The following is a 22,285-nucleotide window of genomic DNA, read 5'->3' as shown; positions in this document are numbered from 1 at the left end:
AAAAGAATCTTGCACTTTGAAATGCAGTACACCGAATAAGAAAATATGATGTCCTCTAAATATATTTGCAGGGTCGTTGCTAAGATTTCAGTAAAGCATAATTGCGAGCACCCCCGCCCCCCCCCCCCAAAGCTTGTGAACCATTTGTTTTTAATTACCTTTTACTCTTATTTTTTCTCACCAGTCTCTCGCTACCTCTATAGGTTGAGAAACAGTTTCATGCTAGGGCAGACTGTTTACCCACATTAAGCAAACAACAACTTGCATTTATATAGCATCTTTAACATAGTAAAATGTCATAAGGCGCTTCCCAGGAGTATTATCAAACCCCGAGCCACATAAGGCGCTTCCCAGGAGTATTATCAAACACCGAGCCACATAAGGAGATATTGGGACAGGTGAACCAAAAGTTTGGTCAAAGAGGTCAGTTTTAAGGAGCGTCTTGAAGGAGGAGAGAGAGGCGGAGAGGTTTAGGGAGGGAATTCCACAGTTTAGGGCCCAGGCAGCTGAAGGCACGGCCGCCAATGGTGGAGCGATTAAAATCGGGGATACGCAAGAGGCCAGAATTGGAGGAGCGCAGAGATCTCGGGGGGTTGTAGGAGTTTACAGAGATAGGGAGGGGCGAGGCCATGGAGGGATTTGAACACAAGGAGGCGAATTTTAAAATTGAGGCATTGCTGGACCGGGAGCCAATGTAGGTCAGCGAGCACACGGGAGATTATAAAGCAGCTTCATTTGGAGTATGAGTGAATTCAGACTGCGAATGTGCAAAATCCTCTCTTGACCAGTAGTCAGAACAGGAGATGTAGTTGTATAATGCATCACTGTCAAAGCACATTGGACCATGTGTGCTGCGGGCAATGCCTTGTTGGGCCAGATATTCCTGAATGAATTAGTACTGGTGACAGTTATGCGTCAGTAATTGTAATCTGGGCTTTATGGTGGTGCACTTCATCACTAATAAAGACCTTTGATGATCTGTCCTGCTCACGGATTTATATGGTGAACAGTGTCTCACTTTGCAATATAAATTTTCAGTTGAACAAAACAATCTAAATCAAATGATAAGCAAATGTATGTCAAGATTGCTTCCTCGATAAACTTATTGACCAGGGGAATGATCTAGATTTTCCCATGGATTTTATTGCACAAGGTTCAGCACACGACCGAAAATTAGCCACTGGTTGACAACAATACGGGTTTTTACATGCAGCCCAAATTAAGCAAAGGTAGCTTAAATGAATGCAGATTTGCATCCATTAATTCGGCCAGTAGCTGTTGCTGATGATTCGGCTGTTCCCATTTACACCTCCTCTAGACCCATCTTTTGTTTCTTTACCTGTCCCGTTACCATCTCCTTTTGCCTCGCACCATCCCTTTGGTCATTTAATCTCTCCTGCCCTCCACCCTATCACAGACCTTCCCCTTTGTTCTTTCCTCCCCTCTTTCCCTGTCTCTGTCCCTGCTTAAAACCTGTTACATCTCTAACATTTTCCAGTTCTGACGATAGGTCATTGACCTGAAATGTTAACTGTTTCTCTCTCCACAGACGCTGCCTGACCAGCTGAGTATTTCAGCACTGTTTTTATTTCAGATTTCCAGCATCCACAGTATTTTGCTCTTGCATCCATTAATTGTTCTCTAACAGATCAGGCACGGCCTGTATAGAAAACAGCAGCTTTGGACACTTTCAATCCGGACTGGACAACAAGTGGTCAGAAATACATCAACCACCATTTTGAAAATAAATTCCCCCCTTTAAGCCCATCCTGAACTGCTCAGCATTTGTTAGATCAGAGGACGATTTGTTACATAGACTCTGCTCGGCACCTGTCAAAACTGGCTGGCTGCTTGTGGACTCACTGAGGCACAGGGGCAAAACTGCATCGCCCACTGCACGGAGCAGCATGATGCTTCAGGAACAGGCCATTCAGCCCCTCAAGCCTGATCTGAACCTCAACCCCGTATCCCTTGATAGCCTTACCCAACAAAAAACTATCGATATCAGTCCTGAAAGCTCCAATTGCTGCAACCCCCCCACCACCAAACATCCACAGTGTTTGGGGGGCAGTTCCAGATTTCCACCGCCCCTTTGTGTGAAGAAGTGCTTCCTGACATCATTCCTGAGCGGCCTGGCTCTAATTTTAAGGTGATGCCCCCTTGCTCTGGACTCCCCCCACCAGAGGAAATAGTTTCTCTCTAGCCTTTTAACAAATCCTTTTAACATTTCAAACGCCTTGATCAGATCACTCCTCAATCTTCTAACTCAAGGGAATGCAAGTTTAAGCCAAGTTTCACGTGCTTTGTTACGACATCAATTTCTAGTCAGCTTCCCTTAATTCAAAATTGCTTAATTCAAATTATTGGATAATTATATTTTTAGTACAAGCGACAGGTCATCAGGCATAAGCTATATTTCTATTCCCCATTTTCCCACTGATTTTTAGTTTCAAAGGGGCAGAATGATGCCACCATAAACACACCTGCCTATGGACAAATACAACAGCTGCATACAAATCACTACTCCCGGTGTAACAAAAAACCGCATGGCTAGACACTAAATGATCTATTCTTAGGCACAGCATCATTTGGAGAATTGTGAGAGAAATATCCAGGTAAAATATGAATATTTAACCCAAGAAATCAAGGTAGCTAGGAGGCTCACAAATAGAATGTTTTGTAGATATTCACTGAACTAGTCAGATCAGGTCATAAATGTTCAATATCTGCAGCCAAGCACCAGCTTTAGAAATTAAATTAGAACACAACCGCTACGAAAAACAATAATAAAACCAGACAGACCACCTGGTATCGACCTCGGCACCGGCTTCGGACACGATAACGACACACCCAGCCCAGTCGACCCTGCAAAGTCCTCCTCACTAACATCTGGGGACTTGTGCCAAAATTGGGAGAGCTGTCCCACAGACTAGTCAAGTAACAGCCTGACATCGTCACACTCACAGAATCATACCTTTCAGTCCATGTCCCAGACTCCTCCATCACCATCTCTGGGTAGGTCCTGTCCCACCGCAGGACAGACCCACCAGAGGTGGTGGCACTGTGGTATACAGTCGGGAAGGAGTGGCCCTGGGAATCCTCAACATTGACTCCGGACTCCATGAAGTCTCATGGCTTCAGGTCAAGCATGGGCAACGAAACCTCCTGCTGATTACCACCTAGCGCCCTCCCTCAGCTGATGAATCAGTACTCCTCCATGTTGAACACCACTTGGAAGAAGCACTGAGAGTAACAAGGGCACAGAATGTACTCTGGGTGGGGGACTTCAATGTCCATCACCAAGAGTGGCTCGGTAGCACCACTACTGACTGAGCTGGCCGAGTCCTGAAGGACATAACTGCCAGTCTGGGCCTGCGACAGGTGGTGAGAGAACCAACAAGAGGGAAAAACCTACTTCACCTCGTCCTCACCAATCTACCTGTGGCAGATGCACCTGTCCATGACAGCATTGGTAGCAGTGACCACCGCACAGTCCTTGTGGAGACAAAATCTCATTTTCACACTGAGGACACCCTCCATCGTGTTGTGTGGCACTACCACCATGCTAAATGGGATAGATTCAGAACAGATCTAGCAGCTCAAAACTGGGCACCCATGAGGCGTTGTGGGCCATCAGCAGCAGAAGAATTGTATTCCACCACAATCTGTAACCTCATGGCCCAGCATATCCCTCACTCTACCATTACCATCAAGCCAGGGGACCAACCCTGGTTCAATGAGGGGTGCAGAAGAACATGCCAGGAGCAGCACCAGGCGTACCTAAAAATGAGATGCCAACCTGGGGAAGCTGCAACACAGGACTACATGCATGCTAAAAAGCAGAAGCAGCATGCTATAGACAGCTAAGCAATCCCACAATTAACGGAACAGATCAAAGCTCTGCAGTCCTGCCACATCCAGTCGTGAATGGTGGTGGACCATTAAACAACTAACGGGAGGAGGAGGCTCCATGAATATCCCCAACCTCAATGATGGCGGAGCCCAGCCCATCACGCGAGTGCAAAAGACAAGGCTGAAGCATTTGCAACCATTTTCAGCCAGAAGTGCCGAGTGGATGATCCATATCGGCCTACTCCCGAGGTCCCCACTATCACAGGAGCCAGTCTTCAGCCAATTCGATTCACTCCACGTGATATCAGGAAACAGTTGAGCGCACTGGATACAGCAAAGGCTATGGGCCCCGACAACATCCCGGCTATCGTGAAGACTTGTGCTCCAGAACTAGCCACGCCTCTAGCCAAGCTGTTCCAGTACAGCTACAACACTGGCATCTACCCGACAATGTGGAAAACTGCCCAGGTATGTCCTGTCCACAAAAAGCAGGACAAATCCAATCAGGCCAATTATCACCCCATCAGTCTAAGTGATGGGAGGTGTTGTCGACAGTGCTATCAAGCGGCACTTACTCACCAGTAACCTGCTCACTGATGCCCAGTTGGGTTCCGCCAAGACCACTCGGCTCCAGGCCTTATTACAGCCATGGTCCAAACATGGACAAAGGAGCTGAATTCCAGAGGTGAGGTGAGAGTGACTGCCCTTGACATCAAGTCAGCATTTGACCGAATGTGGCATCAAGGAGTTCTAGTAAAATTAAAGTCAATGGGAATCAGGGGGAACACTCTCCACTGGCTGGAGTCATACCTAGCACAAAGGAAGATGGTTGTAGTTGTTGGAGCTCAATCATCGCAGCCCCAGGACATCGCTGCAGGAGTTCCTCAGGGCAGTGTCCTAGGCCCAACCATCTTCAGCTGTTTTATCAATGACCTTCACTCCATCATAAGGTCAGAAGTGGGGATGTTTGCTGATGATTGCAGAGTGTTCAGTTCCATTCACAACTCCTCATTTATAACAAACCAGTCCATGCCCGAATGCAGCAAGACCTGGACGACATTCAGGCTTGGGCTGATAAGTGACAATTAACATTCGTGCCACACAAGTGCCAGGCAATGACCATCTCCAACAAGAGAGAGTCTAACCACCGCACCTTGACATTCAACGGCATTACCATCGCCGAATCCCCCACCATCGGCCAGAAACTGAACTGGACCAGCCACATAAATACTGTGGCAACAAGAGCAGGTCACAGGTTAGGTATTCTGCGGCGAGTGTCTCACCTCCTGACTCCCCAAAGCCTTTCAACCAGCTACAAGGCACAAGTCAGGAGTGTGATGGAATACTCTCCACTTGCCTGGATGAGTGCAGCTCCAACAACACTCGAAGCTCGACACCATCCAGGACAAAGCTGCCCGCTTGATTGGCACCCCATCCACCACCTTAAACATTCACTCCCTCCACCACCACTGCAGTGTGTACCATCTACAAGATGCACTGCAGCAACTCGCCAAGGCTTCTTCGCAGCACCTCCCAAACCCACAACCTCTACCAAATGGGTCAAAATCCTGGAACTCCCTCCCTAACAGCGCTGTGGGAGTACCTTCACCACACGGACTGCAGCGGCTCACCACCACCTTTTCAAGGGCAATTAGGGATGGACAATAAATGCTGGCCTTGACATCGACGCCCACGTCCAAGGAAAGAATAAAAAACTGCCCAATGCAGCACAGGAGGAGGCCATTCGGCCCATCAAGGTGAACATCCAATCAAAGACATAGCCCCTCACATATAGCAAGCAAACTAACCTGAAGCAAGGATGAATGGAAAGGAGGCACAATCTACTAGAGTGACATGGGACCTGGAGATAGACCATTCACCCGAGGAGGCAGAATGTGCAACTGTGCAGAAGCTTGAACAGAATACTCCCCCACTCTAGATCACGACTAGTAATCCAGACCTACATATTCAGCCAGTAGGTATGACCTTCTTATAAACTATAATCCAATAATACCTTTGAGTTATTACTCCAACAACCTGGTATTCACAGGTACATTGTGAATCCTCATTTGTAATCGATTGGTGGCACCTTTTTGGGAGGGGAAAAGGAAAATTCTCCCTCTGCTTTTCTAAACATGAACATTACTGAAAGGTGAAAGTACGTACAGGTGTGCCGTTGAAGCATTGACATTAACACTGCTCTTGAAAGGAAGATATAGATAGTCTCAAAAGACATTTCAACACAACATCAAGTTAACAGTGCTGATTTTTTGGAGGTCGAGTTGAGTGGGTGGTATGGGAGGTGGCCAACATGAACAGAACATTCCTATTCAGAAGAGCATGGAGCGCCGAGGGAACACTGGAACGTAGTACAGGAAACTTTGTGCTATCCGGCACCGACGGGACCGAGCTGTTGCTGTTCCCTCAAAACTGCCGGACACTCCAGCGTTAATGTTGAAGCATACGGAGGTTTTCATCTCTGTATCTGACAACAAACACTGTTGCTTAGCAACAGCTTCTAAACAGTCGGCTGCTGCTGCAAGCGTCTCTAGCTGAAGCTGTTGCTATAGCTACAGACCTTGCAGTGCCTGACTGGGGAAAAAAAAAAGCAACGAAAAGAAAAAAACGGCTCCTGATTTTTGCCGGTGGCTCGAGCTTGCCGGACATTTAACCTCCGGATAACACAAAGTTTCCTGTAATCTGAAAAAGGCCATCTGCTTGGTCCTGGGGGAAGCATGCTGCTACTAGTTGCTGGCACTGGGAGTTGTGCCAAGCCGAGGGATGTGGAGTCCCTTTAGGCAGGAGGATGAGTAGGCACGGAGCAAGGGGAAATTGAGAGACCAAGAGAGGTCTACAGGGTTCCGATCATAGACGTTAACAACACAGTAGGAGGCCATTTGGCCCATCTTGTCTGTGCTGGCCGACAAAAAGCTATCCAGCCTAATCCCACTTTCCAGCTCTTGGTCCGTAGCCCTGTAGGTTCCGGCACTTTGAATGCATATCCAAGTACTTTTTAAATGTGATGAGGGTCTCTGCCTCTACCACCCTTTCAGGCAGTGAGTTCCAGACCCCCACCACCCTCTGGGTGAAAAAAAATTCTCCTTAAATCCCCTCTATACCAATTACTTTCAATCTATGCCCCCTGGTTATCGACCCCTCTGCTAAGGGAAATAGGTCCTTCCTGTCCACTCTATCTAAGCCCCTCATAATTTTATACACCTCAATTCGGTCTCCCCTCAGCCTCCTCTGTTCCAAAGAAAACAACCCCAGCCTCTCCAATCTTTCCTCATAGTTAAAATTCCCCAGTCCAGGCAACATCCTCATAAATCTCCTCTGTACCCTCTCTAGTGCAATCACATCTTTCCTGTAATGTGGTGACCAGAACTGCACGCAGTACTCTAGCTGTGGCCTAACTAGTGTTTTATACAGTTGAAGCATAACCCCCCTGCTCTTGTATTCTGTGTCTCGGCTAATAAAGGCAAGTATTCCAAAGGGGCAGATGCAGAGACATGATGGAATGAGTGTGGCGGTGTGTACTTTCAGCTACAGCCCCTCAGCTCTTGCATAAGGTGCAGCACACTCAATGCACGAGTTGCCCCCTCTGATTCAGACAGATGTGCAGGTTGCCACTGGCAGCCTCCATTTATTCGTTATTCCTCTACTGACTTGACTGCCCAGCTTCCCCCTCATGAGCTGTGTAGCTTGTGTTTTGGGTTGAAGTTTTTGGAAGCAGGTGCAATGAGTAATGTGCTGGCACTGTAGTATTAATTATATTATGACACCCTCTGCTACATACCAATCTCCTAAGTGTACATTTTCCTGTACACAAGTGGCACCTGGAAAAGCACAAACAACTAAACAGTTTCTACATTTGTTCTCATTCCTGTGCACACGGGACTTGGTAAAATCATCTCGTGTATTTGTAATTCCCCGTTGACCTTCTCATTCCAGTTCTTTGCTTCTTTCCCGAACTTTCGGCCTACAATCCCGCTCTGCCGTTTTCTCCTCTCACCACTCCAATCTTGACTATCCCAATGCAAATTCTTGTTGCTGCACGCCCCGAGATAATTAGAGACGCTGAAAGTTTATGTCACGCACAGATTCCTCCTCCCTTACTAACTCACATTTCTGTGATGCTCCGTGGCCCACGCACCTTACCCACCTCAGACATCGCTCTAAGTATGTCTGCTGATCCCTGCTCGTGCATCGAGAGGCAGCACCAGTCCTGTATTATAAACCTGGTCAGTCTCTTCACCCAGTGGACCACAGGCCAGTGAAACCTGGTACACTAGAAGCACTCGGGGCGTTATTGGAATATGTTCATCCCTCAGCAGGGGGGGTTGGGTGGGGGGGAAAAGAGGATTAACACACAGTTTTTGGACATTTAGGATGCATTTACACCACAAGGTTAGTGCTAGTGTTTCAGCTTCATGCCAATGCTAAGCTTGGGTAGTGTAAATCGGATGTTAAGACCCACACCGAGTCTGAAGCAAAGCGAGACACTCTCCTCCAGAGTCTCCTCCCTTCTCTCCGCTGGTGTCAGGAGTCAGGACAGGGTCTGACTCTGGATTCTGGCTACACTTACACTAAGAGTTGATGTGAAGACACTGTTCTGATGTGGCAGGAAGACCGATTGTTACGGTGGAATACAGCAAGCCCTAATCAGGATCTGGTCTGTGCTATACACAGCTTGATGTGGACACTGGGTGACTGCATGTGGATTTTAAAAAACTTCCATTTCCCAGCAGCAACATTGCTGAGAACACACAAATTTAGAGCAGCCACATTAAATGAGAGCACAGCCGACAGACATATTGCTAAATGTCAAAACCACCCAGCTTACATTCCCTACTGGGTGCCCGCTGCTGCTATGCTATTTTGCTGTGAATATGAATTATGCTCAATAGAACTGAATTTTGATGACATGATTCTGTTTGTTCCATCACCAGCTTATTATGGACTGGATACATGCACAGTGCCACAATAAAAGATGAAAGGAATTATAACCAACCCGAGCAAATAAATGCAAAAGCAGAAGCCCAGGCAGGAGCTGCTGCCCAGACACCAGAGTACGGCTGCAACTAAACCGCCTGATTAAAAAACACACTGCAAAATGGATAGCCTGGGAGCTCCAGGGGTGAGCTACTGCAATATCATCCACACACTAAGCTCCCAATCTGCTTTAGACAATCATTTGATGGTAACTATCTTCAATAAGCAGTTCTTCAATCAGTTCGAATCATAGAATCACACAGCACAGGAGGCCGCCATTCGGCCCACCGTGCCTGTGCCGGCTCTTTGAACGAGCTCTCCAATTAGTCCCACCGCCCCCCCCGCTTTTTCCCCACAGCCCTGCAAATTAGTCCCCTTCAACTATTTCTCCAATTCCCTTTTGAAAGTTACGACTGAATCTGCTTCCACCGCCCTTTCAGGCAGCGCATTCCAGATCACAACAACTCGCTGCGTAAAAACATTCTCACCTCCCCTCTGGTTCTTTTGCCGATGACCTTCAATCTGTGTCCTCTGGTTACCGACCCTCCCGCCACTGGAAGCAGTTTCTCCTCGTTTACTTGATCATGATGATTTTGAACAGCTCTATTAAATCTTGTCTGAACCTTCCCTGCTCTGAGGAGAACAACCCCAGTCTCTCCACATCGCTGAAGTCCCGCATCCCTGGGACCATTCTTCTGCTGCACCCTCTCCAAGGCCTAGATATCCTTCGTAAAGTGTGGTGCCCAGAATTGAACACAATACTCTAGCTGGGGCCGAACCAGTGGCTTGTATTCTATTCCTCTATTAATAAAAAAGCATTTGGGATCCTTTGCTTTAACAGCCGTCCCAAGTGCCACCTTCAAAGATGGTCCTGAACACTGCTGAGTAGAGCATGGTGTGGGAGCAGAAAGGTCTGAAGCACCAACAGTAATGAAAGGACAGTTTGTATATTTCCAGCTTGCAGATCAGAGTGACATGGTCATATTCGCAGCCCAAAGTCCCCCCTCCCCCCCCCGGATAAAGGTAATGAGGATAGTGGCAGAAAGCTACAATGGAGTCCTCAAAAGGAATTATATAAGCAGTCCTGAAAATTAAAATTGGTTCAGTAGGGGCAAGACTATTCCGAGTGTGATTTGAAAGATAGCTGTATACTGAGAAGCCATCTGGACCATCCAGCCCAGGCCAGCAAGCTTTTCTGCTCTGTGTCTATTATAGAGCCTCAATCCAAAGTTTTAAACCAAGTTCCTGATACTGCATAGATCTCAAGTCACGGATACCAACAGCTGCGGATCGGGATTTATCCGCCAATGCAGAGTGCCAAGACTGTCCCTTTCCAAACCTCCAGATGCGTAAAATTCAAATAGGAAAACACAGCAAGAAATGTAGGCACAAATAGTACTGAGTGGGACAGACTGCCTGGTCTAAAGAGCCTGGAACAGCAAAAGAACTTGCATTTCTATAGCGCCTTTCATGTCCTCAGGACATCCCAAAGTGCTTCACGGCCACTCAATTACTTTTGGAGTGTAGTCACTGTTTGGTCGGCAAACGTGGCAACCAAAGGTCCCACAGACAGCAAATGAGCTAACTGCCCCGTTAGTCTGTTTATGGCAGCATTGGTTTAAGGAATGTTGGCCATGACCAGGAAACCCCCCTGCGCTTCTTCACATAATGCCACGAGATCTTTTATTTCCACCTGAACAGGCAGACGGGGACTCGGTTTAACGTCTCACCCGAAAGACGGCACCTCTGACAGTGCAGCACTCCCTCAGTACTGCACTGAAGGGTCAGCCGAGGTTGGGTGCTCACGCCCCTGGAGTGGGACTTGAACCCACAACCTTCTGACTCAGGTGACTATGCTGCTGCTGAGCCAAGGCTGATATAGCTCATTCTTCCATAGACACCTACACTGCCACGAATATATCAACTGTCTCTTCAATGACTTCAGAGGTTTTGCCTCCACTACAAACCCAGAGACCATTTCAGGTGCTGCTCACTCTGAACTGTTTCCTGCATTCAGTCCTGAACTTGCCTTTTCCCAGTTGGCACCCATGTCCCTGACCTGAGCCCCCGTTTAACCTTTTCTATTCCAATTCCTGGTTTGTGTGGTTCCCTTTTCAGAACTGGAAACTGAAAGGTAAGTAAGCCCCCTTATAGGAATGCACAAAATTCAAGGGGTGGAGGTGAACAGGTAAAAACCAAGAGTTGGATGTGCAGCGCTCTCTTCATAATACTGACTTCACCAATCAGATATTAACATAGAAGATAGGAGGAGTAGGCCATTCGGCCCCTCGAGCCTGCTCCACCATTTAATGAGATCACGGCTGATCATCCAAATTCAGTACCCTATCCCTGCTTTCTCCCCATATCCCTTGATCCCTTTAGCCTTAAGAAATATATCTAACTCCTTCTTGAATATATTTAACGAACTGGCCTCCACCGCCCTCTGTGGTAGAGAATTCCACAGGTTCACCACTCTCTGGGTGAAGAAATTCCTCATCAGTCCTAAATGGCTTACCCCTTATCCTTAGACTGTGACCCCTGGTTCTGGACTCCCCCCGCCATTGGGAACATCCTTCCTGCATCTAGTCTGTCCAGTCCTGTTAGAATTTTATAAGTTTCAATGAGATCCCCTCTCATTCTTCTAAACTCCAGCGAATATAAGCCCAATCAACCCAATCTCTCTTCATACGTCATTCCTGCCATCCCAGGTATCAGTCTGGTGAATCTTCGCTGCACTCCCTCCATGGCAAGAACATCCTTCCTCAGATAAGGCGACTAAAACTACACACAATACTCAAGGTGCGGTCTCACCAAGGCCCTGTACAACTGCAGCAAGACATCCTTGTTCCTGTACTCAAACCCTCTCGCTATGAAGGCCAACATACCATTTGCCTTCTTAACCGCCTGCTGCACCTGCATGCTTACCTTCAGCAACTGGTGCACAAGTACACCCAGGTCTCGTTGCACTTCCCCTTCTCCTAATCTATTGCCATTCAGATAATAATCAGTCTTCCTGTTTTTGCCACCAAAGTGGATAACCTCGCATTTATCCACATTACAATGCATCTGCCCAATCACCCAGCCTGTAGCTATCTCCCTCCATTTTCTTGAATTCGATCCATCTTCCAATTCATTGCATCGTATTTTGGGGTACCTTTTTAAAACAAATGTAGCTTTCCTGCTTTACAACAGCGACTACACTTCAAAAGTATTTCATTGGCTGTAAAGCGCTTTGGAATGTCCCGAGGTCGTGAAAGGCACTATAGGAATGCAAGTCTGTCTTTTCTTTCCCATGTCTCTAGCTATTTTGACGACATATTGTTGTAAAGCATTTCCACTGCCTCACCAAGACCTGATTATCTTCCCTCAGTTTTTCATTTCTTTGAAAGAATCTGTTTGCTAATTCTGCTTGCTCCCTCCCCCCCACCCGTATTATGATGGAATCTTATAAAGGGACTGGTTTATCTTCCATTTCGGAGATAGGATCAACACCTGGCTTTTCACTTATCAGATGCTGATGGTCTTGTGCAGCATTTCTGGTTTTATTTTACCGTTACTTGCAAGCTTCTGGTGCTGCATTAAAGCATTTCCATAGGTGTCCTTCAAAGGCCGTGTGTAAGTGCGACGCATTGTGAACATGTGCTAATCTCAGCTAGTATCCACTGGTCGACCAGACCAATCCCAGTGCTTACAGACTATGGCAAATATTCTTCAATGACCAATATTCATCTTTGGAGTGAAGTACAGATAATGTCGTTATTTCCTAGATAAGATAGCATTCAGTTTGCAGCAAGCCAGTAACACAATGAGAACAGATCATAAACAAGCACAAATCCTAAGCAGTTTATCATCTTTACAATGCTGAGATGTGTGACAGTCCCAGGCTGATAAGTGGCAAGTAATATCTGCACCACACAAGTGCCAAGCAACGACCACCTCCAAAAAGAGAGCCTAACATTCAACAGGATTACCATCGCCGAATCCCCCACCATCAACATCCTGAGGGTCACCATTGATCAGAAACTTAACCGGACCAGTCACATAGATTCAGGTCAGAGGCTGGGTATTCAGTGTCAGCTGTGGCTCAGTGGGCAGCACCCTCGCCTCGAGTCAAAAAGTTGTGGGTTGAAGTCCCATTCCAGAGACTTGAGCACAAAAATCTAGGCTGACGCTCCAGTGCAATGCTGAGGGAGTGCTGCACTGTTGGAGGTGCCGTCTTTCGGATGGGACGTTAAACAGAGGCCCTGCCTGCCCTCTCAGGTGGACGTAAAAGATCATGACACTATTCCGAAGAAGAGCACGCAAAAGCTCTTCATTGGCTGTAAAGCGTTTTGGGACGTCTCAGGGCCATGAAAGGTGCTGTTTAAACACAAGTCTTACTTCGATTCTGCTGTGAATGGCTCATCCAAGACTCCCCAAAGCCTCTCCATCATCTACAAGGCACAAGTCAGGAGTGTGATGGAATACTCTCCACTTGCCTGGATGAGTGCAGCTCCAACAACACAAGAAGCTCGACACCATCCAGGACAAAGCAGCCTGCTTGATTGGCACCCCATCCACCATCTTAAACATTCACTCCCTCCACCACCGGCGCACCGTGGCTGCAGTGTGTACCATCTACAAGATGCACTGCAGCAACTCGCCAAGGCTTCTTCGGCAGCACCTCCCAAATCCACGACCTCTTTCACCTAGAAGGACAAGGGCAGCAGGTGCATGGGAACACCACCACCTCCAAGTTACACACCATCATGACTTGGGAGTATATCGCCGATCCTTCATCATTGCTGGGTCAAAATCCTGGAACTCCCTCCCTAACAGCACTGTGGGAGTACCTTCACCACACGGACCACAGTGGTTCAAGGGCAACTAGCGACGGGCAATAAATGCCAGCTTTGCCAGTGACGCCCACATCCCTAGAATGAATGTTGAAAATCCTTGTAATACAGGTGTTGGTGCAGAGAAAGGTGGTGTTTGGGGGTGGTGAGAGGGCAAAGAGAGGGACGGGAGAAGCACATTTTATTCAAAGTGCTCCCTCTTTTTATGTTTCTTACTAGATATTTCTTTGTTATTTTAAAAACTTCAAATGCCACCATGGAGACTGCCCCTCTCACTGTGGTGGACTTTACAAACCTGTGCAGCTCCATTGCAATCGTTTGACGCGCTGCATCACTTCAAAGCAATGAGGACAGAAACCCATCCTGGTGTCCGATTTCTGGGAGTGAGTCAGCTCCACGGGGGCTCGAGGCTATCTGCCCTGCCGAGTGTCTACATTTGTTACTGTATGTGAGTGAGTGCCCCAGCAGCGAGACTCCTTACTGAAGCATTATCATGGTAGTGATAAAACTGACATTTTAAAAAACTGGCAAGGAAATTAGATTAAGGGGCGATCTAATTGAGATGTTTATGATCAACAGATTTGATAGGGTAGATCAAAACTATTTCCTCTGGTGGGGGGGGTGGTGGGGAGTCCAGAACAAGGGGGCATAACCATAAATTAGAGCCCGGCCGTTCAGGGGTGATGTCAGGAAGCACTTCTTCACACAAAGGGCAGTGGGAATCTGGAACTCTCTCCCCCAAAACGCTGTTGATGCCGAGGGTCAATTGAAAATGTCAAAACTGAGATTGAGAGATTTTTGTTAAGCAAGGGTTTTAATGGTTATGGAACCAAGGCAGGTAGATGGAGTTAAGATACAGATCAGCCGTGATCTAATTAAATGATGGATCAGACTCAAGGGGCTGGATGGCCTCCTCCTGTTCCTATGTCCGAAATACCTGGTCAGAGTGCACCGTTCATATGGGGGCGGGGCCCGCTGTGAAAGGGGAGAACTTGAAACAGAAAATAATCACCAACATTTTTCCTCTCCTTCAAGGAATTTTTACAAGTTAAGATTTTCTTCTGGCAGGGTATTGGACACCAGGAATCCCACAATATGATTGCCCGTTCATAAAAACCAGTTGCATAGGCACGGCACCTGAATCACTCAGCTCCCGGGGCAAGGCAGCAGGCGGCTTTCTGTCCCCAAGGAATGGGTCGTACAGTATATTGCTGCGCTCGATGATGTGTCCATCACTGCTGGCTGCAACTCATACCACATGGTACTGCTGCCCTACCGGACCCAACGCGCTCCACTTCCTTGCTACAATTGGACAGAGCCTTGATCAGACCACACCTGGAGTACTGTGCACAGTTCTGGTCTCCTTATCTAAGGAAGGATATACTTGCCTTGGAGGCGGTGCAACGAAGGTTCACTAGATTGATTCCTGGGATGAGAGATTGTGTAGATTGGGCCTATACTCTTGAGTTTAGAAGAGGTAATCTCACTGAAGCATAAGATTTGAGGGGGATTGACAGGGTAGATGCTGAGGTTGTTTCCCCTGGCTGGAGTGTCTCGAACTAGGGGGCATAGTCTCAGGATAAGGGGTCGGCCATTTAAGACCGAGATGAGGAGGAATTTCTTCACTCAGAGGGTGATGAATCTTTGGAATTCTCTGCCCCAGAGGGCTGTGGAGGCCGAGTATATTCAATGCTGAGATCGATAGATATTTGGACTCTTGAGAAACCAAGGGATATGGAGATCGGGCGGGAAAGTGGAGTTGAGGTCGATGATCAGCCATGATCTCATTGAATGGCGGAGCAGGCTCGAGGGGCCGAATGGCCGACTCCTGCTCTTATTCCTTATGTTACGTTTATTGGGTGGGAGCTGCAACAGGGACTAGCTGTGCCCGGGATGGGGGGGTAGGGGAGGAGCCCCTCTCTGAACTGGGGGAGCCTTTGTCAATGGCGGTTAAAGGGGCAAAGAGTGTGTGAATTTGGAGGGGAATATTGGGAACAAAGATTCTGATTTGGGAGGAGTCCCTTTCTGAACTGTGGGCAGTGGACTGGAGAACACATCCGTGTACTGGGAAAGGGGGTTTGCAGGAGCGAGAGATGGTAAAGATCGTGGAAGTGACGCCTGGTTGGTCTGGACTTAGGATATCCTCAATATTACATATTTTTCCTATTTTAAGATTAATAATTTTGAGGTTAAAAGTATTTAAAATGAACCGGAATGCATCATCAATGAAAGAACAATTTTCTGTGGAGCATTTGCTAATATTCCTACAAACATGGGTACTAATCAGTATGGGGAGGGGGAAAGAAAGAATGAATTTAGGAGAGGTGCATACAACGAAATCTGCTGCCGAAAACAACTACTGGCATTGATAGAGCGCCTTTAACGCAGTAAACCGTCCCAGGGTGCTTCACAGGAGCGTTAGCAAACAAAACTTCACACCGAGATACATAAGGAATTATTAGGGCAGGTGACCAAAAGTTCGGTCAAAGAGGTTGGTTTTAAGGAGCGTCTTAAAGGAGGAAAGCGAGGCGGAGAGGGTTAGACAGGGAATTCCAGGGCTTGGGGCCCAGGCAACAGAAAGCTCGGCCGGCAATGGTGGCGTGATTAAAATCGGGGATGCTCAAGAGGCCAGAATTGGAGGAGCGCAGAGATTTCGGGGGGGGGGGGGGGGGGGGGGGATGTGGGGCTGGAGGAGATTACAGAGATAGGGAGCGGCGAGGCCATGGAGGGATTGGAAAACAAGGAGGAGAATTTTAAAATCGAGGCGTTGCTCAACCGGGAGCCAATGTAGGGGTGATGGGTGAACGGGACTCGGTGCGAGTTGGGACACGGGGCAGTGAGCACAGGGTGTGATGGATGAACGGGACTCGGTGCGAGTTGGGACACGGGGCAGTGAGCACAGGGGGTGATGGGTGAACGGGACTGGGTGTGAGTTAGGACACGGGGCAGTGAGCACAGGGGGTGATGGGTGAACGGGACTGGGTGTGAGTTAGGACACGGGGCAGTGAGCACAGGGGGTGATGGGTGAACGGGACTGGGTGTGAGTTAGGACACGGGGCAGTGAGCACAGGGGGTGATGGGTGAACAGGACTGGGTGTGAGTTAGGACACGGGGCAGCGAGCACAGGGGGTGATGGGTGAACGGGGCTGGGTGTGAGTTAGGACACGGGGCAGTGAGCACAGGGGGTGATGGGTGAACGGGACTGGGTGTGAGTTAGGACACGGGGCAGTGAGCACAGGGGGTGATGGGTGAACGGGACTGGGTGTGAGTTAGGACACGGGGCAGTGAGCGCAGGGGGTGATGGATGAACGGGACTCGGTGTGAGTTAGGACACGGGGCAGTGAGCACAGGGGGTGATGGGTGAACGGGACTGGGTGTGAGTCAGGACACGGGGCAGTGAGCACAGGGGGTGATGGGTGAACGGGACTGGGTGTGAGTTAGGACACAGGGCAGTGAGCACAGGGGGTGATGGGTGAACGGGACTGGGTAAGAGTTAGGACACGGGGCAGAGAGCACGGGGGTGATGGGTGAACGGGACTGGGTGTGAGTTAGGACACGGGGCAGTGAGCACAGGGGGTGATGGGTGAACGGGACTGGGTGTGAGTTAGGACACGGGGCAGTGAGCACAGGGGGTGATGGGTGAACGGGACTGGGTGTGAGTTAGGACACGGGGCAGTGAGCACAGGGGGTGATGGGTGAACGGGACTGGGTGTGAGTTAGGACACGGGGCACTGAGCACGGGGTGATGGGTGAACGGGACTGGGTGTGAGTTAGGACACGGGGCAGTGAGCACAGGGGGTGATGGGTGAACGGGACTCGGTGCGAGTTGGGACACGGGGCAGTGAGCACAGGGGGTGATGGGTGAACAGGACTGGGTGTGAGTTAGGACACGGGGCAGTGAGCACAGGGGGTGATGGGTGAACGGGACTGGGTGTGAGTTAGGACACGGGGCAGTGAGCACAGGGGGTGATGGGTGAACAGGACTGGGTGTGAGTTAGGACACGGGGCAGTGAGCACAGGGGGTGATGGGTGAACGGGACTGGGTGTGAGTTAGGACACGGGGCAGTGGGCACAGGGGGTGATGGGTGAACAGGACTGGGTGTGAGTTAGGACACGGGGCAGTGAGCACAGGGGGTGATGGGTGAACGGGACTGGGTGCGAGTTAGGACACGGGGCAGTGAGCACAGGGGGTGATGGGTGAACGGGACTCGGTGTGAGTTAGGACACGGGGCAGTGAGCACAGGGGGTGATGGGTGAACGGGACTGGGTGCGAGTTAGGACACGGGGCAGTGAGCACAGGGGGTGATGGGTGAACGGGACTGGGTGTGAGTTAGGACACGGGGCAGTGAGCACAGGGGGGTGCTGGGTGAACGGGACTGGGTGTGAGTTAGGACACGGGGCAGTGAGCACAGGGGGTGATGGGTGAACGGGACTGGGTGCGAGTTAGGACACGGGGCAGTGAGCACAGGGGGTGATGGGTGAACGGGACTGGGTGTGAGTTAGGACACGGGGCAGCGAACACAGGGGGTGATGGGTGAACGGGACTGGGTGTGAGTTAGGACACGGGGCAGTGAGCACAGGGGGTGATGGGTGAACGGGACTGGGTGTGAGTTAGGACACGGGGCAGTGAGCACAGGGGGTGATGGGTGAACGGGACTGGGTGTGAGTTGGGACACGGGGCAGTGAGCACAGGGGGTGATGGGTGAACGGGACTGGGTGTGAGTTAGGACACGGGGCAGTGAGCACAGGGGGTGATGGGTGAACGGGACTGGGTGTGGGTTAGGACACGGGGCAGCGAGCACAGGGGGTGATGGGTGAACGGGACTGGGTGTGAGTTAGGACACGGGGCAGTGAGCACAGGGGGTGATGGGTGAACGGGACTGGGTGTGAGTTAGGACACGGGGCAGCGAGCACAGGGGGTGATGGGTGAACGGGACTGGGTGTGAGTTAGGACACGGGGCAGTGAGCACAGGGGGTGATGGGTGAACGGGACTGGGTGTGAGTTAGGACACGGGGCAGTGAGCACAGGGGGTGATGGGTGAACGGGACTGGGTGTGAGTTAGGACACGGGGCAGCGAGCACAGGGGGTGATGGGTGAACGGGACTGGGTGTGAGTTAGGACACGGGGCAGTGAGCACAGGGGGTGATGGGTGAACGGGACTGGGTGTGAGTTAGGACACGGGGCAGTGAGCACAGGGGGTGATGGGTGAACGGGACTGGGTGTGAGTTAGGACACGGGGCAGTGAGCACAGGGGGTGATGGGTGAACGGGACTGGGTGTGAGTTAGGACACGGGGCAGTGAGCACAGGGGGTGATGGGTGAACGGGACTCGGTGCGAGTTGGGACACGGGGTAGACGGGTTTTGGAGGAGCTGAAGTTTATGGAGGGTGGAAGAGGGGAGGCCGGCCCACAAATAATAACAATGTCCTTGAGAAATCCCAAAGCAAATTGCAGCCAATCATTGGTGTCAGGTATGCAGACAGTGTCACAAAAATAAAGTTGGCAAGTTTCTATATATTTTTCCCTGAACATTTTTGCTGCAAGATTTAAGCATGGTTAACATTTCAAGTGAGCACTGGGCTTAAAGCATCATCTGCAACGTGCTCTCATTTGTTGAATTATTTATCTTTCTTGCAATATTGATCTCTTTAAGGTATCTGGCAATGCAGTTGGCATTTTTCCCTATAGCTTAGCCGAATCCCAATGTTTTTTCAACAGGAAAAACGCAACTAAATCCTGAGCCCAACATGATGCCGATTTATTCACAGCTGTTTCCCACGTCTTGGGCTGAGGATCGGTTAATACAGACAGGAAGGTTTACTAAGTAACACGGTGAAATGATAAAACAATGTGACACAGAAAGGTGCATTCACGCCACTTGCAAAAACCAGCCCGCAGCAACTGCCGTAGAATCGCCGTCACCTTAAACCAGCCAAAGCTTCCTATGTCAGGCCGTTAGGTTAACTCCCACCTCCCGTTAAACTGCCAGGGAAAAACCCCAAGTGCAACTGCCGTTGGATCTTACAGACAATACTTCACTGTCAGGCATTTGGAAGCTATCATTTGAAAAAGTAAAACCTTACAGGAAATATCAAATGCTAATTGGCAGCGGGTCGATTAAAGTAGGAAAGTTCCAACCACCGCAGTTTGAAAGTGCAACTGCTGCAACAGTGTGGATAAAGTAACACAGCAACTCTCAGTCTGCTCCAGAAGGGGGGGGAAAGACTGGTTAATGTGCTGGGTTTAAGCCTGGACTCTATACCAGTGCCCCCACCCCACCAAACCATGCACCCTTCGCCCTGTACACATGCTGAGGTTCCAGCACTTTGTTTTGTTTCAGATTTGCAGTTTTATATTTTCCACTTATATTTCTTTTTAAAATGAAACTTTATTCGTCCCAACTTTAAGAATAATTCATTAAAATTATAATCATTCACAGCTCAGAATGATACAGCACAGGAGGAGGCCATTCGGCCCATCGTACCTGTACTGACTCTTTGAACGAGCTCTCCAATTAGTCCCACTCCCTGCTCTTTCCCCAGAGCCCCGCAAATTTTTCCCCTTCAAGTATTTATCCGATTCCCTTTTGAAAGTTACTATTGAATTTGCTCCCACCGCCCTTTCAGGCAGCGCGTTCCAGATCACAACAACTCGCTGCGTAAAAACATTCTCATCTCCCCTCTGGTTCTTTTGACAATTACCTTCACTCTGTGTCCTCTGGTTACCGACCCTCCTGCCACTGGAAACAGTTTCTCCTTACTTACTCTATCAAAACCCTTCATGATTTTGAACACTTCTATCAAATCTCCTCTTAACCTTTTCTGCTCTAAGGAGAACAAGAGGATTTGAGTACCAGACTAAAGACATCTTGCTGCAATTATATAGGGCCCTGGTGAGACCACACCTGGAGTATTGTGTACAGTTTTGGTCTCCTTACCTAAGGAAGGATATACTTGCCATAGAGGGAGTGCAACGAAGGTTCACCAGACTGGTTCCTGGGATGGGGGGATTGTCCTTTGAGGAGAGATTGAGTAGACTGGGCCTATATTCACTAGAATTTAGAAGAATGAGAGGTGATCTCATTGAAACATACAACATTCTTACAGAATTTGACAGGGTAGATGCTGGGAGGATGTTTCCCCTGGCTGGGGAGTCTAGAACCAGGGGTCACAGTCTCAGAATAAGGGGTCGGCCATTCAGGACTGAGATGAGGAGAAATGTCTTCACTCAGAGGGTGGTGAATCTTTGGAATTCTCTCCCCCAGAGGGCTGTGGAGGCTCAGTTGTTGAGTATATTCAAGACAGAGATCGATAGATTTTTTGAATATTAAGGGATTCAAGGGATATGGGGATAGTGCAGGAAAGTGGAGATGATGTAGAAGATCAGCCCTGATCTTGTTGAATGGCGGAGCAGGCTCGAGGGGCCGAATGGCCGACTCCTGCTCATATTTCTTATGCTCTTATGTAACCCCAGCTTCTCCTGGCTCTCCACATCACTGAAGCCCCTGATGATGAAGTTGCTCAAATCAGCTGCCGAACCCATCACCCCCACACCCAAGGGAAAGGCTGCTCCACTCTCCCCCCCGGGGAAAGGCTGCTCCACTCTCTCCTCCCCCCCCCCCCCGGGGAAAGGCTGCTCCACTCTCCCACCACACTCCCCCCCCGGGGAAAGGCTGCTACACTCTTCTCCCCGCCCCGTGGAAAGGCTGCTCCACTCTCCCCCCACACTCGCCCCCCCGGGGAAAGGCTGCTCCACTCTCCCCCCAGGGGAAAGGCTGCTCCACTCTCCCCCCCACCCCTGGGGAAAGGCTGCTCCACTCTCCCCCCCGGGGAAAGGCTGCTCCACTCTCCCCCCACACTCCCACCCCCCGGGGAAAGGCTGCTCCACTCTCCCCCCCGGGGAAAGGCTGCTCCACTCTCCCCCCACACTCCCACCCCCCGGGGAAAGGCTGCTCCACTCTCCCCCACACACTCTAACCCGGTTCCCTATTCCACACAATGAGGAATAAATCTCTCCGCCGTTACCTCGACAGTTAAGTTTGAGTTTGAAATGCCGGCCGCGAGTTACAGACACAAATTAGAAACCCGGCCGCGGGTAAACTCCACCGGCCCGGCCCGGCCGCAATCTGAGGCGGAGCGGGGGGGAGGCCCGGCCAGCCGGTGCCCCGGGGAGAGGCGCAGCGCCGGGCCGCTGTGTGGGATACCCGGGGACTGGGCCGGTAGCGATGGTCCCTGGGTGTGAGTGGGGGCTGGTCCCGGGGAGTGAGGTGTCCCGGGGTCCGGGTCTTACCGTACTGGGCCCGCAGTCCCTTCAGCGAGGTCGCGCCCTCCGCCATCTTGCTTAGGCTGCACAGCCGCGCATGCGCACAACACAGGCCGACAGAGAGGGAGGGAATGTGAGAGAGAGGGAGGGAATGTGAGAGAGAGAGAGGGAGGGAATGTGTGAGAGAGAGAGAGGGAGGGAATGTGAGAGAGAGAGAGGGAATGTGAGAGAGAGAGAGAGAGGGAGGGAATGTGAGAGAGAGGGAGGGAATGTGTGAGAGAGAGAGAGGGAGGGAATGAGAGAGAGAGAGAGAGAGGGAGGGAATGTGAGAGAGAGAGGGAATG

General features: G+C 49.9%; 1 protein-coding gene across 1 annotated transcript in view; it reads right to left on the bottom strand.

Annotated features, from left to right (window-relative positions):
- map7d3 (MAP7 domain containing 3) overlaps nt 1-22,070 on the bottom strand; it is a 104,538-nt gene extending 82,468 nt beyond the window's left edge. Inside the window, exon 1 of the mRNA XM_086002313.1 lies at nt 21,969-22,070. Within this exon, the coding sequence (XP_085858439.1) occupies nt 21,969-22,014 (46 nt within the window). The 5' untranslated portion in view covers nt 22,015-22,070. The remainder of the gene's footprint in view (nt 1-21,968) is intronic.
- Nucleotides 22,071-22,285: the final 215 nt, after the last annotated feature.

Source organism: Somniosus microcephalus, chromosome 1 (genome assembly GCF_052327205.1).
Source record: "Somniosus microcephalus isolate GS21.2 chromosome 1, FLI_Smic_1.0, whole genome shotgun sequence".
In the NCBI taxonomy this organism is placed as follows: Eukaryota; Metazoa; Chordata; class Chondrichthyes; order Squaliformes; family Somniosidae; genus Somniosus; species Somniosus microcephalus.
Note: the sequence above shows the minus strand (reverse complement) of the source record. Positions and strands in the feature narration are given on the sequence as shown.